At 37.7% G+C, this 14,050-nt stretch overlaps 1 protein-coding gene across 1 annotated transcript in view; it reads right to left on the bottom strand.

Moving 5' to 3' along the window:
* Positions 1-14,050, bottom strand: part of PCDH15 (protocadherin related 15) — a 1,038,602-nt gene that overhangs the window by 422,453 nt on the left and 602,099 nt on the right. Inside the window, exons 14-16 of the mRNA XM_075841191.1 lie at positions 5,833-6,026; positions 4,571-4,703; positions 531-610 (exon numbers count right to left, since the gene is read on the bottom strand). Coding sequence (XP_075697306.1) covers positions 531-610; positions 4,571-4,703; positions 5,833-6,026 — 407 coding nt within the window. The remainder of the gene's footprint in view (positions 1-530; positions 611-4,570; positions 4,704-5,832; positions 6,027-14,050) is intronic.

The raw sequence follows: 14,050 nt of genomic DNA, 5'->3' as shown, positions 1-14,050 counted from the left end.
AATATCCTTATAATTTACAGTAGGGGTTAAATAACCCAAATATATTGGCCATTTGTAACTCCATCGACTAATAGATGTTAACCTTTTAAGGGATTAATTTAATCAAATATTTATTTAAAAGCCTCTAAAAACAAAGAAGAGTAAGGCTGGGTTCACACGAGCACATTAACGTCCGTAATGGACGGACGTATTTCGGCCGGAAGTCCCGGACCGAACTCAGTGCAGGGAGCCGGGCTCCTAGCATCGTAGTTATGTACGATGCTAGGAGTCCCTGCCTCTCCGTGGAACTACTGTCCCGTACTGAAAACATGATTACAGTACGGGACAGTTGTCCTGCAGAGAGGCAGGGACTCCTAGCATCGTACATAACTATGATGCTAGGAGCCCGGCTCCCTGCACGGAGTTTGGTCCGGGACTTCCGGCCGAAATACGTCCGTCCATTACGGACGTTAATGTGGTCGTGTGAACCCAGCCTAACAGAAACGGAAGAGTAACAGTAAGTCACAACTATGAACAGTTGGATATCTTACCTTACAGATAGATTGAAAACTTTCTGAGGATCTCCATTTTGTATTAAATAGGTAATTGGATCTCCTTCTCTGTCTGTAGCCTATAAAAGCAAAATGATAATGAATGGCATCAACATAAAAAACATCAATAAAGAAAACTACTTAAAAATAATGTTCCTAAGTACTGAATAATTTAGAAATTCTAGAATTAATCCAAATGTATGCCAAAAAGATTATTTTGGCATATGTCTGGCTAATAGAAATCTATGACATTGGATGGATTTGCGCAAACCTATAGCCTTACAGGCAAATTATGTCAACTTTAACCTGTAGTCAACCAAACTATATAAGCATTGCTGGTTATAGCACTTCAGTTTATAGAAAGCAATTAGAAGTTGGTGAATGAGTAGGTGTGAAATTAAGATGAGTTTCATGCACCAGTTTGTATGATGTTGTTAATCATTTTTAGTATATTTATAAATATTTATAATACTTAAAAATTTTATCATAAAACAATTCATGTATAAGTATATAAATAATTACCAACCAATACATTTCTCAGTGTGAATACACACATCTCTTGTTTGCGGATTTGGCCGTTCTAGCTATTATGAATATTTTCTAGCCATCTGAAAGCCATCTATTGTATCTCACAGCTTAATTACCAACTACATCTGTCCCGACCGTAAACTATTTATCTTTCCACAGGTGCAAAGAAAGTTCCTGAAAATCAATGTGGCTGCTGTTTAATAGCCTAGGCTAAGTAAATATAATGTATAGTTGTAGTAGATCCTTTTTCATTTTTCAGGATGCATCACAATCTGATGATGACTTTTCTGTGGTTTTCCCGAGAAGAGAAGATAACCCTGCAGAGTACTATCTTAAAGAGGACCTCTTAGCTCTCTTGACATGTCTATACTCTATACCTATGTTGAGAAGAGAATAGCACGGCACTTACCAGTATATTGCGGTTTCTATTTATTTGAGAACATCTTACCATAATCAACAGAGGTTAAGTGAGGTGAGTTAGCCCCGACCGCCACCTTGAGGCATCCGCCACAGCCTCCGTTTAACATCTTACCATATTCAACAGAGGGTAAGTGAGGTGAGCTAGCCCTGACCACCACTGTGAGACATCCGTTATAGCCTCCGTGTAACGTATACACCGGGAGCAATTTCCTGACCTATACGTTAAACGTAGGCAAAAAAATAGCCGTACTCACACAACCACCACTTACTGAAACACTGATGATGGTTTTAGGTTGATTTACTTGCTCTTACAGAGGTTGTCCCATCGCAACAGCTTGTTTCCATAAGCACTATTATGGCATCATAGAGGGTGGCTCACCACTAGAGACCTTGTTAAATTACCCAAGTTGGCCATGTGTCTCATGTAGGGCTGTGTTCACATGGAGTTTTTTGCAGGAGGAAAATTCCTCCTGCAAAAACTGCTCCAGACGGTTTTTGCACAGTGGTTTGACAAAAACTCGTCAAAACACTCGTCGAGGCGTTTTTTTTTCTCTTTCTGACTGATTGAAAAGGGGTTTTGGAGGCAGAAACCGCTTCAAGATGGGTCATGACGCTTCTTTTTACCGCGACACAGTTTTTTTACAAAAAACTCGTCCAACTCCGATTGAAACCAATGGGAGGCATTTTCTGGCGGTTTTTGAGGAGTTTTGCGGCGCGGTTTCCGTGTAAAAAAACTTGTCAAAAAACTCTGTGTGAACAGGGCCTTATACTACATTACCCCTTTGAAATATGTGCCCATTTTCACTGAATTGTTGAATGTTGGAGCTCTAAGACTGCCTCACTGATTTCACCTACTATTCTGTGACATGTCTGAAAATGCTAGCTAAATACTGATCAAACAAAATAATGAATTACGTAGCAGTTAGGGCTCGTCCACACGCTGCGGAAATTTCTGCGTATTTTGCGGCCGGAATTTCGGACGAAAAAGAATACAGTAGCAGCATATTGGATGACATTTAACAAATCTCATCCACATGCTGTGTAAAAACTCTGAGCAGAAATTGACCTGCTGTGCGTATTTTCCGGACTGCAGCATGTCAATTGCCTGCTGCGGAAAGTGGCCATAATTGCTGCGTTTTTCAGAGGAGATGTTAACATCTCCCAGCATTGTGAAAAACACAGCAAAATACGCACCTTTTTCTGCCATACAAACTGCACGTAAAACATCTGCGTTTTTCAATGGAATTGCTGCAGAAATTTTCTGCAGCAATTCCGTTGTGTGTGGACAAGCCCTAAGGCCTCATGCACACGACCGTATTTTTTCCCACCCGTAAATACTGGCGTAAATACGGGTCCGGTGTCACACTTATTCGACCCGTATTTACGGGCACGTTTTTGGCGGCAAAATAGCACTGCACTAATCGGCAGCCCCTTCTCTCTATCAGTGCAGGATAGAGAGAAGGGACAGCCCTTTCTGTAATAAAAGTTAAAGAAATTCATACTTACCCGGCCGTTGTCTTGGTGACGCTTCCCTCTCTTCACATCCAGCCCGACATCCCTGGATGACGCGGCAGTCCATGTGACCGCTGCAGCCTGTGATTGACCTGTGATTGGCTGCAGCGGTCACATGGGCTGAAACGTCATCCAGGGACGGCCAGGACGTCGGGCCGGATGTCGAGAGGGACGCGTCACCAAGGCAACGGCCGGGAGACCGGACTGGAGGAAGCAGGAAGTTCTCGGTAAGTATGAACGTCTTTTATTTTTATTTTTTACAGGTTGCTCTTTATTCTGATCGGTAGTCACTGTCCAGGGTGCTGAAAGAGTTACTGCCGATCAGTTAACTCTTTCAGCTCCCTGGACAGTGACTATTTACTGACGTCGCTTAGCAACGCTGCCGTAATGACGGGTGCACACATGTAGCCACCCGTCATTACGGGAGCTCCATAGACTTCTATGGACTGTCCGTGCCGTTATTACGGCCTGAAATAGGACATGTTCTATCTTTTTCAACGGCACGGGCACCTTCCCGTAAGAAAACAGGAAGGTACCCGTAGCCAATAGAAGTCTATGAGCCCGTTATTACGGGTCGTAGTTACGACCCGTAATAACGGGAGTTTTTACGGTCGTGTGCATGAGGCCTAATAAGAGTTATTGTCTAGTCTTTTCTTGTATCATAGTTTTGTTAAAAGTGACATCGATCAAAATGTTTAGCTTACAATTTGAAGCTTTGAATATAGTGAATGAACTTGAAAAATTCAGTTGGCCCGTTTTGGACAGATTTTTTTAAATTACATTCATACCATAATCTTGAGTTTTACCATAACTTAAAACAATGCAACAATGGACTGTAGTTTTGTCTTAGTAATTGAAGAATTTTCCATATCTAGGCTAACAAAAAATATAAAAAAGTTCGAAGCTCTTGGGCCCCAATGCAAAATCCATATTGTCTCCTTCACACATAGACACACTCATCTCTGGCATGTCAAACTGCATGAAAAAATGAATGTAAAAACCTGAGCGTTTTTGTAAAATGTAACAGCATTTTTATGATGCATTTCATTTAGTATCATGTTGTACATGCGGTTTTTTTTTCACGTTTTTAAAGTCCTATAGAAAAGCCTTTAGGAAAATCAGCAAAAAAACAAAACAAAAAAACACATACTCACAGCATGCTGCTTTTGGAAAAAAAAAAATGCCACTGACCACAAGATTGCATAAAAAATGTCAGAAACAAAAAATGCAATTTATTTTAGTCCTTTTTATATTTTATTATAGACTTTAATGTAACATTTGCAGCAAACAATGTTGACATTTATAATAGTGGTGTCATCTTATGTGGCAGAGGGGCATTAGTGTTCTCTCAGGTACCAGGGCACAGATGCGACTGCTAACTTTGCAAGCTCAATAACTATGACCCTGGGTTTATTAATTCTGTATATGCTTTGTTTTATCTCTTTTGACTTGAAGCAACCATATAAACAAAAGTTTTACAGTACACAACCCGAAAAAAGAAAATTGGATGAAAAATTCATCATCAAGGCTGCAAGAGTGTTCTTTTGTTTGAAAGTTAATGATAACAACACAGAAAATACCTGCAGATTGAGCAGAATAGCTCCTATACGCATAGCTTCACTGACTTCAAGGTTGTACATCAATTGTACAAAGCGTGGAGGACTCTGGTTGTTCGGCGGAAGAACTTCAATGTAAACAGTAGTAATGGAGCTCCTGAAATTAACAATAGATAAATATATAATTGGCAGCACTGTTTCAGAATAATAAATAGTCATTTAAAAAGAGCACTGAAACTTGAAACAAAAGAAGATAAAAAAAAATAAAATAGAAAATGTCTAATTGTCAGTCTGAAGGACTGAATGGGTTGAATTGCTCCTTATGAACTTCATTCAATGTTTGAAGAGGAGGGGCATAGTTTGTCTTGTACACATTGCAGACAGTCACGTGGAAAAAGGTTTCTGCTGAAACAAGCTGCCTCCCTGTAGAAACAGCCTTTTCTCCAAATGTATTATTTTAACCTCACTAACATTGGAGGGAGAAAAAAAGTTAGGACACGCACACGCACACACACTTAAACAATATATTAAGTGTAGCTAGTATAAATAAGGGCTTTTGTATAAACAGAGTCAATCAAATTCTTCGAGGGAAAGAACATAGCACAATGATCAACCAAAAAATATCCAATAATAAAATAGAATAATTTTATCATGTTTATGATAAGAGAAAAGGAATCTATCTTGCCTAAGGCCCCATTCACATCAAGTTTTTTCCCTTTGTTTAGCATGCATCGGGAAAGTGTGTACAAAGGGCTCCATTTCTTTTTTAATATGGGTGCCTATGGGTGACATATGCCACTGTATAGGCTTTTCAATAGATTTTTAAGATGTATATGTTCAAAGAATCACATTATTGTCTCCAGTACGCAAGCCAGCACTGTAGAATGTAATGTGATCCTATAGTGCTGGCCCTTGTACTGGAGACGGAACGTTAGGAAACAGGAATGCTAGGAAACAGCCTAGGTAACAGGAAACAACTATGCATTAGGAAACTCTGTCTCCTGACACACAGCTATCAGCAGTCTGCAGAACGGACCGTGCGGTCATTTAAGAGATAGAATCTGCCATGTAAGTCATTTAGAAAAACTATTATCGTGCACACTTATACTCTATATTTTTTTCTCTTTATAATTGGGGGTACACTATAAATGTAATCTAAAATAACTTTTTTGTAATTAAATATCTATGGACCAATCAAAAACATCATTGTAGAAGACATATGTTTCAAAAACGGTGCTCAAACTCTCCGTACCCAAAATCTCTATAAATCTTATAATCATACATACCTCCTTTGTGCCAGAGGAGCGTTGTCAGAAGCTTTTACTGTAAGGGCAAATGACTCCCCCACAGTCAGAGTACCTCCTGGAGTAATGGTGATGTCCCCTGTCTTGCTATTAATTAGAAACTTCCCCTGAGCTCCAGCTAGGATTTCATATGTAATCTGACCATTTGGACCTTCATCTGCATCAACAGCTGTAAGCTGGAGATAAAACAACAACAAAAGAAAAACATTTCATTTCCATAATTCCATTCCTCCTTGACTTTGCTTTAAGTTAGATTGTGTGATGTTAAGATTAGAAGAAACAGCTTCCTTTAGGTGAAAAAAAAAAAATCATCAAGTGTTCCTTAAGAACTTAGCAGATTGGATTGTAAAAACAGTAAATTTTAATAGCAAGTTGCTAAATATTTCTCTCTAGAACTTCAACCTTATTTTTTAGATGAACTTTAGCATGATTTGCTGCTAAATTTAAATAAATTCCCAGTAGATTCATGTCCTTGAGTCTTCTTTGTCTGTCAAGTTGCTAGAAATTCTATTCAGCTGCTTCTTAGTTATAAATGTTTCTGGGGAAAGCTGGTGATGACAAACTGTATGGTTGTCATTACAGCGCCCACAGGGGTTGTCACTCAGTTCTTTTAGAGTACTTAAAGGGATTGTCCCAACGTTAAATGTTATCCCCTAACTACAGGATAGGTGATAACATGCTGATGAGTAGAAGTCCAACCGCTGGGACCTCCACCAATCACGAGAATGGTGGTCCCATTCCTCCGAATGAATAGAGCGGCAGGTCGAGCATGAGCACTGCCGCTCCATTCACTGTCTATTGAACTGCCGGAGACAGTCGAGTACAGCGCTCAGCTATTTCCGGCAGTGCCATAGAGTGTGAATGGAGCAGTCGGACGCATGCTCGACCTGCCGCTACATTAATTCGGAGGAATGTGATCCCCATTTTTGTAAAATTGGTGGGGGTCGGACCCCTACAGCATGTTATCACCTGTCCTATGGTTAGGGAATAACATGTAATCTTGGGACAACCCTTTAAAGGCAGATTTGACTGATTATATCACTATATGAGGGAATACAGCGGCTCATTAGTTAGCAATGTTGTCTTGCAGCAATGTCGTCCTGAGTTTTAACCTGATCAAGGACAACATCTACACAGAGTTTGTATATTTTCCACATGTTTTTGTGGGTTTCCTCTAAGTAATGTGGTGCCCTCCCACACTCCAAAAATGTACAGATGGGTTTATTGGCTTCTTAAGAAATTGGCTCTATGTATGTGTCGGAGATAACAAATTTAGATTGTAAAACTAATTTGGGACGGGGACTGAATAAAAAATCTGTACAGCTGCAGAATATATTGACTATTTATATGCAGCAATAAATAAATACCTAGATAGAGTATTTTGGAGACTAATAAAGCAGTGTGACTAGCCCTAGGGGAGCTGTAATGGCAATTACATTGGTTGTCTCTTTCTTAGAAACAGATCAAACTATGAAACAATTAATTTTATTGATTGGTCGAATATATTGTAAGAGAAATGTTAACGAACATCGCATCTATTATACCATAATCAATACAATATGATAAATATTGAAATAGCTTTAAGTATATAATAGATTTTAAACTCATTGACATTGTGATTTTATTTAGATAAACATACACACCATCCCTCAGTCATTGCAGAATTATTGAGGTTACACAATAACACTACATGTATTTCATGACTTCATTAAATAAGGTATGCAAATATCCCATAGTCATGCTGTACTAACATAGGTCACAGACATTCTGAACTATATTATTTTGCTTTACAATATGTCTAACTAAAGCTTCAACATTAAAATATTTATTGCTTTGTAAAATGAATGAGCGCCAGATACAAGATGTATTTATTGCAGTGTTTCATAAAAAAAAAGAAAAAACAATGCAAATTCTGACAAGTGAAATGATATTGAATATAATGCTGTATCAATTATTAAATCAGATGAAGGGGATTAGACATTTATGGTCTTTTATGCAACAGAAACAATACATGAAATATAACTGGAACATCTGCTTAGATGGCATGCGCTCTGGAAATGTACCCTCTTACATAAAGCGAAAATGTTCTGCCATGGAAGATTTATGTCAGGCTATAGCAATATATTTACTGATTAAATGGGTTGCCTAGTATTAGAAAAAAGGGGCTTATTTTTTTTTCTATAAAAACGGCACCACTCTTAAAAATGGGCTGTCTATCAGCCTTATTCACTTGAAGAATGGTCTCATTTCTGGGGGAAAAAAAGTAGACTATGTATTTACCACTTATTTACTGTCACTTAAAGGGTATTCCCATCAGAAACATTTATGGGATTTCAATTGGAAATGCCATAAATATCTTGTAGGGGCCCAGCCACTGTGATTCCTTGATCGAAATAATGGGGATACATTCTCCCCTATTCCTATGAAGAGACGGCTGCACATGCCCAGACCATCATAATAAACTGGAGATACAGAAACAGCCAAATCAGGGTGCTTCAAGATATTCTTATTTATAACTTAACCCCAAAAAATTAGGCCTGGTTTCGTTTTTTTTTATCCTCACGTTCCAAAAGACATAACTTATTTTTTTCCATTGGCATAGCTGTATGAAGGTTTGTTTTTTGCAGGAAGACTTATATTTTTTAATGGCACCAATTAAAGTATCATATAACGTAGTGAGAAACTTTTACAAATTATTTAGTTGGGTGGCACGGAAAATAAAACCGCAATTCCTACATGTTTTTTTCGGTTTAGATTTATTTTTTGGTGTTTACTGTGCGAGACGAGTTGTAGATTTTCATGGCACCATTTATTGTACCATAAACCGGTAAACTGAAATAATGTCTTTGTGGGGTGGAATGGGGGAAAAAACTGAGATTCCTCCATTGTTTTGGGGGTTTTGTTTCTATGGTGTTCACAACGCAGTAAAACGGAAATGTTAACTTTAATCTGCGGATGAATACAATTACGGCAATATCAAATTTATATATTTTTTCATGTTTTATTCCTTTTACAAAGTAAAAAAATATATAAAATAAATGTTTTGTGTGGCCATATTCTGAGCCCTAACTTTCCTATTTTTCGGTCGATAGGGTCTTGTTTTTTGCAGAGTGAGCTGCAGTTTTTAGTGCTATCATTTTAGGGTACACACATTTTTGATAAGTTTTTCCATTTTTCTTGAGACAAGGTGACTAAAAATCAGCAATTCTGGGATTTTATTTTTTTTACGCCATTCACCGTGCGGGATAAAAACTGTTATATAGTAGTGTGTCAAGGCCTTGGTGTTACTGCAGACCACACCCCCTTATATACACATAGGAAAACGTTATTGTTACATACAAAATAGTAAACAATGATAAAAACAAGGTAAGATTACCATATATGGTCTGCGTCAGCACAGGAAGGTAACAATGCTCCAAAAGCAGCAACATAACGGTGCATGGATACAAGTAATAAAACAGGTCTAGTGGTTACTCAGACTGCTCGGTTCTATAGTCCTCCACCTATCTCACATTGACTGAAAAGGAGTGAATATAACTTGTTCATCCAGAGCATGCTGATGACAAACAAGAATTATTTAAATTATACAAGACTTTTTTCTGCTAAAGTTGACGCACCTTAAATCTACGAAGGACATACTGTAGATGTAGAGTCACCATTATGGTAATTAAGAATATGCTCAATAAGTCGTGGAGAAACTTCCCCCATGATAATAAGTTGCACATGCTACCCAAATCTCAAACATCGGGCAGATGGTCTTCCCAATATAAAAGAGACCACAGGGGCACATAACAACATATACCACAAATTTAGTTCTACATGTGATGACACTATCAACTGACACAGTCAAGCGCCCAAATTAAGGTACCTTGATCGTACAATCTGACTACAGAACTTGCAATGTCCACATCTATAATTCCCTCTCAGCCATGTGGCTGTTACGGGTGTACTCCCTTTGGAAGGCGCATTCGAAGGGGGTGCCAGAGGCAGAAAATAAAACAAACTAGGTGTAAAACGGAAACAGGTCTCCTGGAGACAGTAGGAGATTCTGCTCAAGATAGGTCATCTCGCAAGCGGGAAAAAACTGCCTCCATCTCCCATTCAAATAATTGAAAGGAATATTCGGACATTTTTTGGCGCGGTTTTCGATGTGGTTTCTGTGTTAAAAAACACACCAATAATCTCTGTGTGAACAGGGCCTTATCTGCTGGAAATATAGCCGTTATTTCTACGCTACAATATGCAGGTATAATGTTCTATTTTGGGTCTGCTACAGATACAAACTTTTTGAATAATAAATATATGGTTAAAGGGGTTATCCCATGAATCAGTTTCCTAAAATGTAGTCCTGAAAAACTGTTATTAGCAGTTTTAAAATAATTTGCAGCGTTTCTAGCTTAAAAAAAAATCTATTAAATTATTGTTTGCTTCCATATCTCCCATTTGGTGCTACTGATACTTGATGCTGTGGGAGGGGCTCTGAGCAGAATCCACCTCCATCCCCCTCTGGTAGATGACAATGTACAGTGGTGTTTGAAAGGTTTACAAATTATTACTGTTTAATTTAAGATACAATACCGACATATGCGATCATGCTTTATTTTAAGCTTCCATGCGGGTTCTTTGGCAGACATAATGCTGAATTATCAAAATAAGTAAGACATCTGTCCCACTTGTCAGTTCTCTTCGATACTAAATCAGCATTATATTAAGTTTCTATTTATTCCAATAGGTTTGCAATATAACCATTTAAAAAAAAAATCCTTTATATTAATGAAGAATTTACACAATTGAGTAAATTGGAAACACCGTGTATTTTATGGTAGTAATAGTCTGCATTGACCCAGGCAATATTACAATAAAGATGGGGTCAAATATTGCTTTTAGTCTACATCATCAGTTTTAAAGGGGTTTTCCCATGAGGGACATTTATGACATATCCACAGGATATGTCATAAATGTCAGATAGATGCGGGTCCCACCTCTGGGATCTGCATTTATCTCTAGAAAGGGGCCCTTTAAACCCTGTTCTACCTCTTTGTGTTTCGGCTGATTTCCGACCATGAAGGAGAAAACAGTGTAGCTCGCTGAGCTATGCTGTTTCCGTAAGTCCCATATAACTGAATGGTAGTTACGTATACAGTGAAGCTCGCATGCTACGCTGCTTCTGTAACTGCCATTCACTAATATGGGAGTTACGGAAACAGTGTAGCTCATCGAGTTATGCCATTTCCGTAACGCACAACCATATGATCAGGAAGTGGCCGAGAGTCAGCATGCGCAAAAAAAGCTAGAACATGGTTTAGGGGGCCCTGTTCTAGAGATAGGTGTAGGTCCCAGAGATGGGACCCACATCTATCTTACATTTATGACCTATCCTGTGGATAGGTCATAAATGTCTCTCGTGGGAAAATCCCTTTTAATGTACCAAGGGTTAACATTTAACTTTTTTACTGATATTGAAAATGTGACAGAAATGCAGATTTTATTATTATTAATGGATGTCTGCCATGATGATTTGCCAAGCATATTTGTAAAGATAACTTTATATATTGCAATATTACATTGAGATATTATGACTGCTAATGTTCTGTACATACATTTACTATTATGAATAACTTCATCCATAAACTATACGTCAATATGTAGAAAGTGCTGCTATTTGTCCTAATTTTCCTTTATATATTTTTTTGCATTTGTAGATTAAAAAACAATTCATTTTATTTGGATTTTGGGAATTCTGGTTTAAGAAGAGTTGAAGTGGAAGACCAAGAGATTCAAACTGGACTAGGTATTGGGTCATGGCAAATGTGGTGGAAGGGGTGGTTACTAAAGAAGAAATGAGCCAATTGCATTGTTCATATAAAAGAATGAAAGAAACTCCAGATTCTGTTTATATGGTGCAAGATGGCTATAAAGAAACTAAATTTCTATAACTTTCCCATAATGTAGGAGTAATATCTGGGATTTTATAATGTGAGGTTCTGTGCTCTTTTATTGGAAAAATAATCAGGGGATCTATTTTTTTACTCTACCTCATACATAAACCCCTTTCACACATACAGGCCACACCAGCCAAATTTCCTTTTTTTTATAGTGCCAATCCATTAACAGTATATAAACAACAATGCCGCCAAGGTATCCAACATAAATCGTCCAATCCAAGTGCCCCCCCCCATATACAATAGTGCCAGCAACATGTTCCACATTAAGAGTGCTGCCCTCCAAAACATCATAAGAAACAGATCTTTAGAATATGTTTTTATGACAGATCATTCCTATCCCTTGCTTTTCTTCACATAGCAACAACCGCTAATGGCAGCTCTTACAGTCCCCATAGAGGTTAACATAACATTTTCAAGATTCCATAAATGGCATCTAAATCTATATTGTTATGGACAGTATCTTTGCAGATTTAGACCTGATGCACATGGTGGAGCATGTACACAGAGTTCCTGAAACTTTATACCATAGATCCATAAGCATTTCATGTGCTGCCGTATAGCGCCTTCATACAGCACCATATTATGGAGCTATTATGGCTTCCGATTTAGCATGCCACAATGTTTTCCCGCCATGAACATACAGTAAATCATATGCATCATATCATAGGTCCCCACCGACTTCTTGTAGGTTGTATAGAGCACTAATGCAGTGGTGTCCTTCAGGCCTTACAGCTAAGCGGAATTTGTGATTTGCACTGGTTGTATCACCTCCATAGGTTAATCTAGTTATTATAACTCAATGAATCATTATGGCAGTCAAAAGAAACACTTAAACCACATATTCAGTTTTTCTACAACTGTATGTTCCATTCAGGTGGCTTAAAATCTGGTTGACAACACTTCTGGGCACTGTAATGTCTGCCATTAGTGATCGGTGTCGTTGAAAACTCACCATCAGCTAGACAAAGATAACGCATAAATGCTTACAAGATTGGGATAATTCTGGTACTTAAATATTTGCATTTTAGGGGAAATTCTCTTTTGAAATTTGCAGGTAGTGAAAATTATTTAAAATGTTTTACAAAACTTTTTTACTTCAATCATTATAAAATATATATTTTTTAAAAGTAGTTTTTTTGGAAACATGTTTTTAATAACCCTAATATTTTTTGCAATACATTTCCGAAGAGGATAAATTCACTAGTAAAACAACATGGGTAAATTCCCAGCTAATCATATCTGCAGTCAACCACTGTATTCTAATATTAAGTTACAGTTTATTTTCCAAATCTTATTTTTCACCTCTGACAATATGACTCAATCTTAATTAACACAAGTAACAAGACTGAACAGATGTCACAGCATATGGCTAATTTTGGTTTGACATTAGTTTTCACTCCAGAGATGACACCATCCGCATCACCTGTCTCGTCATGAATATCATTTTGTAAAGTGACAATATATATGGAGGTATCGTAGAAGAAATAGTGATGGAGGCACAAAAGCTTATTATTTTACTGTCTTCTTCCTCATAAATGAAAAATTACACATCTTCGATATATATTGTATTCAAACCATTTCATAGACAAACGTGGTAGATTTACAAAGAAATTGGATTCTATCTAGTAAGGCATAATATGGCAAGTTTGCGGATAGCACACTAAACCATTAATTTGCCATGCACACATCGGTTTGTTTGTTTGTTTTTGACAATCCGTGTTCCCATTTTCCAAATTATAAGACAAGTCCTATTCTTGTCAGTTCTGTCTCTCCCATTCCAGTGTATGGGTCTGCAAAAAAAACGGACAGCACACGGAAGCCACGAAATCTGTATTTTGTGGTCTACAAAACAGAAACGGTCCTGTGCACGATGCCTTAGTCTAAGGGTGATGTGATTTATTTATCATAAATGTAGTCTTGTTTTTGAAGGACTGCAGACTGGTAAATAAGGGGCATGACATGGCTTTGTTGGTGACTCACAATAACACCTTTCTGTTGTTTTGCAAAGGACGTGCATTTATCTAGAGGTGTTAGTCCATTCTGTACCAATTTTTAAAAAAAATATCCAAACAGAAATCATCTAATGCCATCAATAACATAAAAACAACGTGAGTTTTCTTTAATGCATGTCAATATTTTTATATGTGACAATGGTAATTGTAACGTAATATATATTGCAGCAGTACTACTTATAGGTAAGTCCACGATAGGCACAGTACTAAGGACAAATGTATTCATGGCACTAATATAAACTA

Source organism: Rhinoderma darwinii, chromosome 11, assembly GCF_050947455.1.
Source record: "Rhinoderma darwinii isolate aRhiDar2 chromosome 11, aRhiDar2.hap1, whole genome shotgun sequence".
In the NCBI taxonomy this organism is placed as follows: domain Eukaryota; kingdom Metazoa; phylum Chordata; class Amphibia; order Anura; family Rhinodermatidae; genus Rhinoderma; species Rhinoderma darwinii.
The sequence above is the reverse complement of the archived record's forward strand: the minus strand, read 5'-3'. Positions and strand labels throughout refer to the sequence as shown.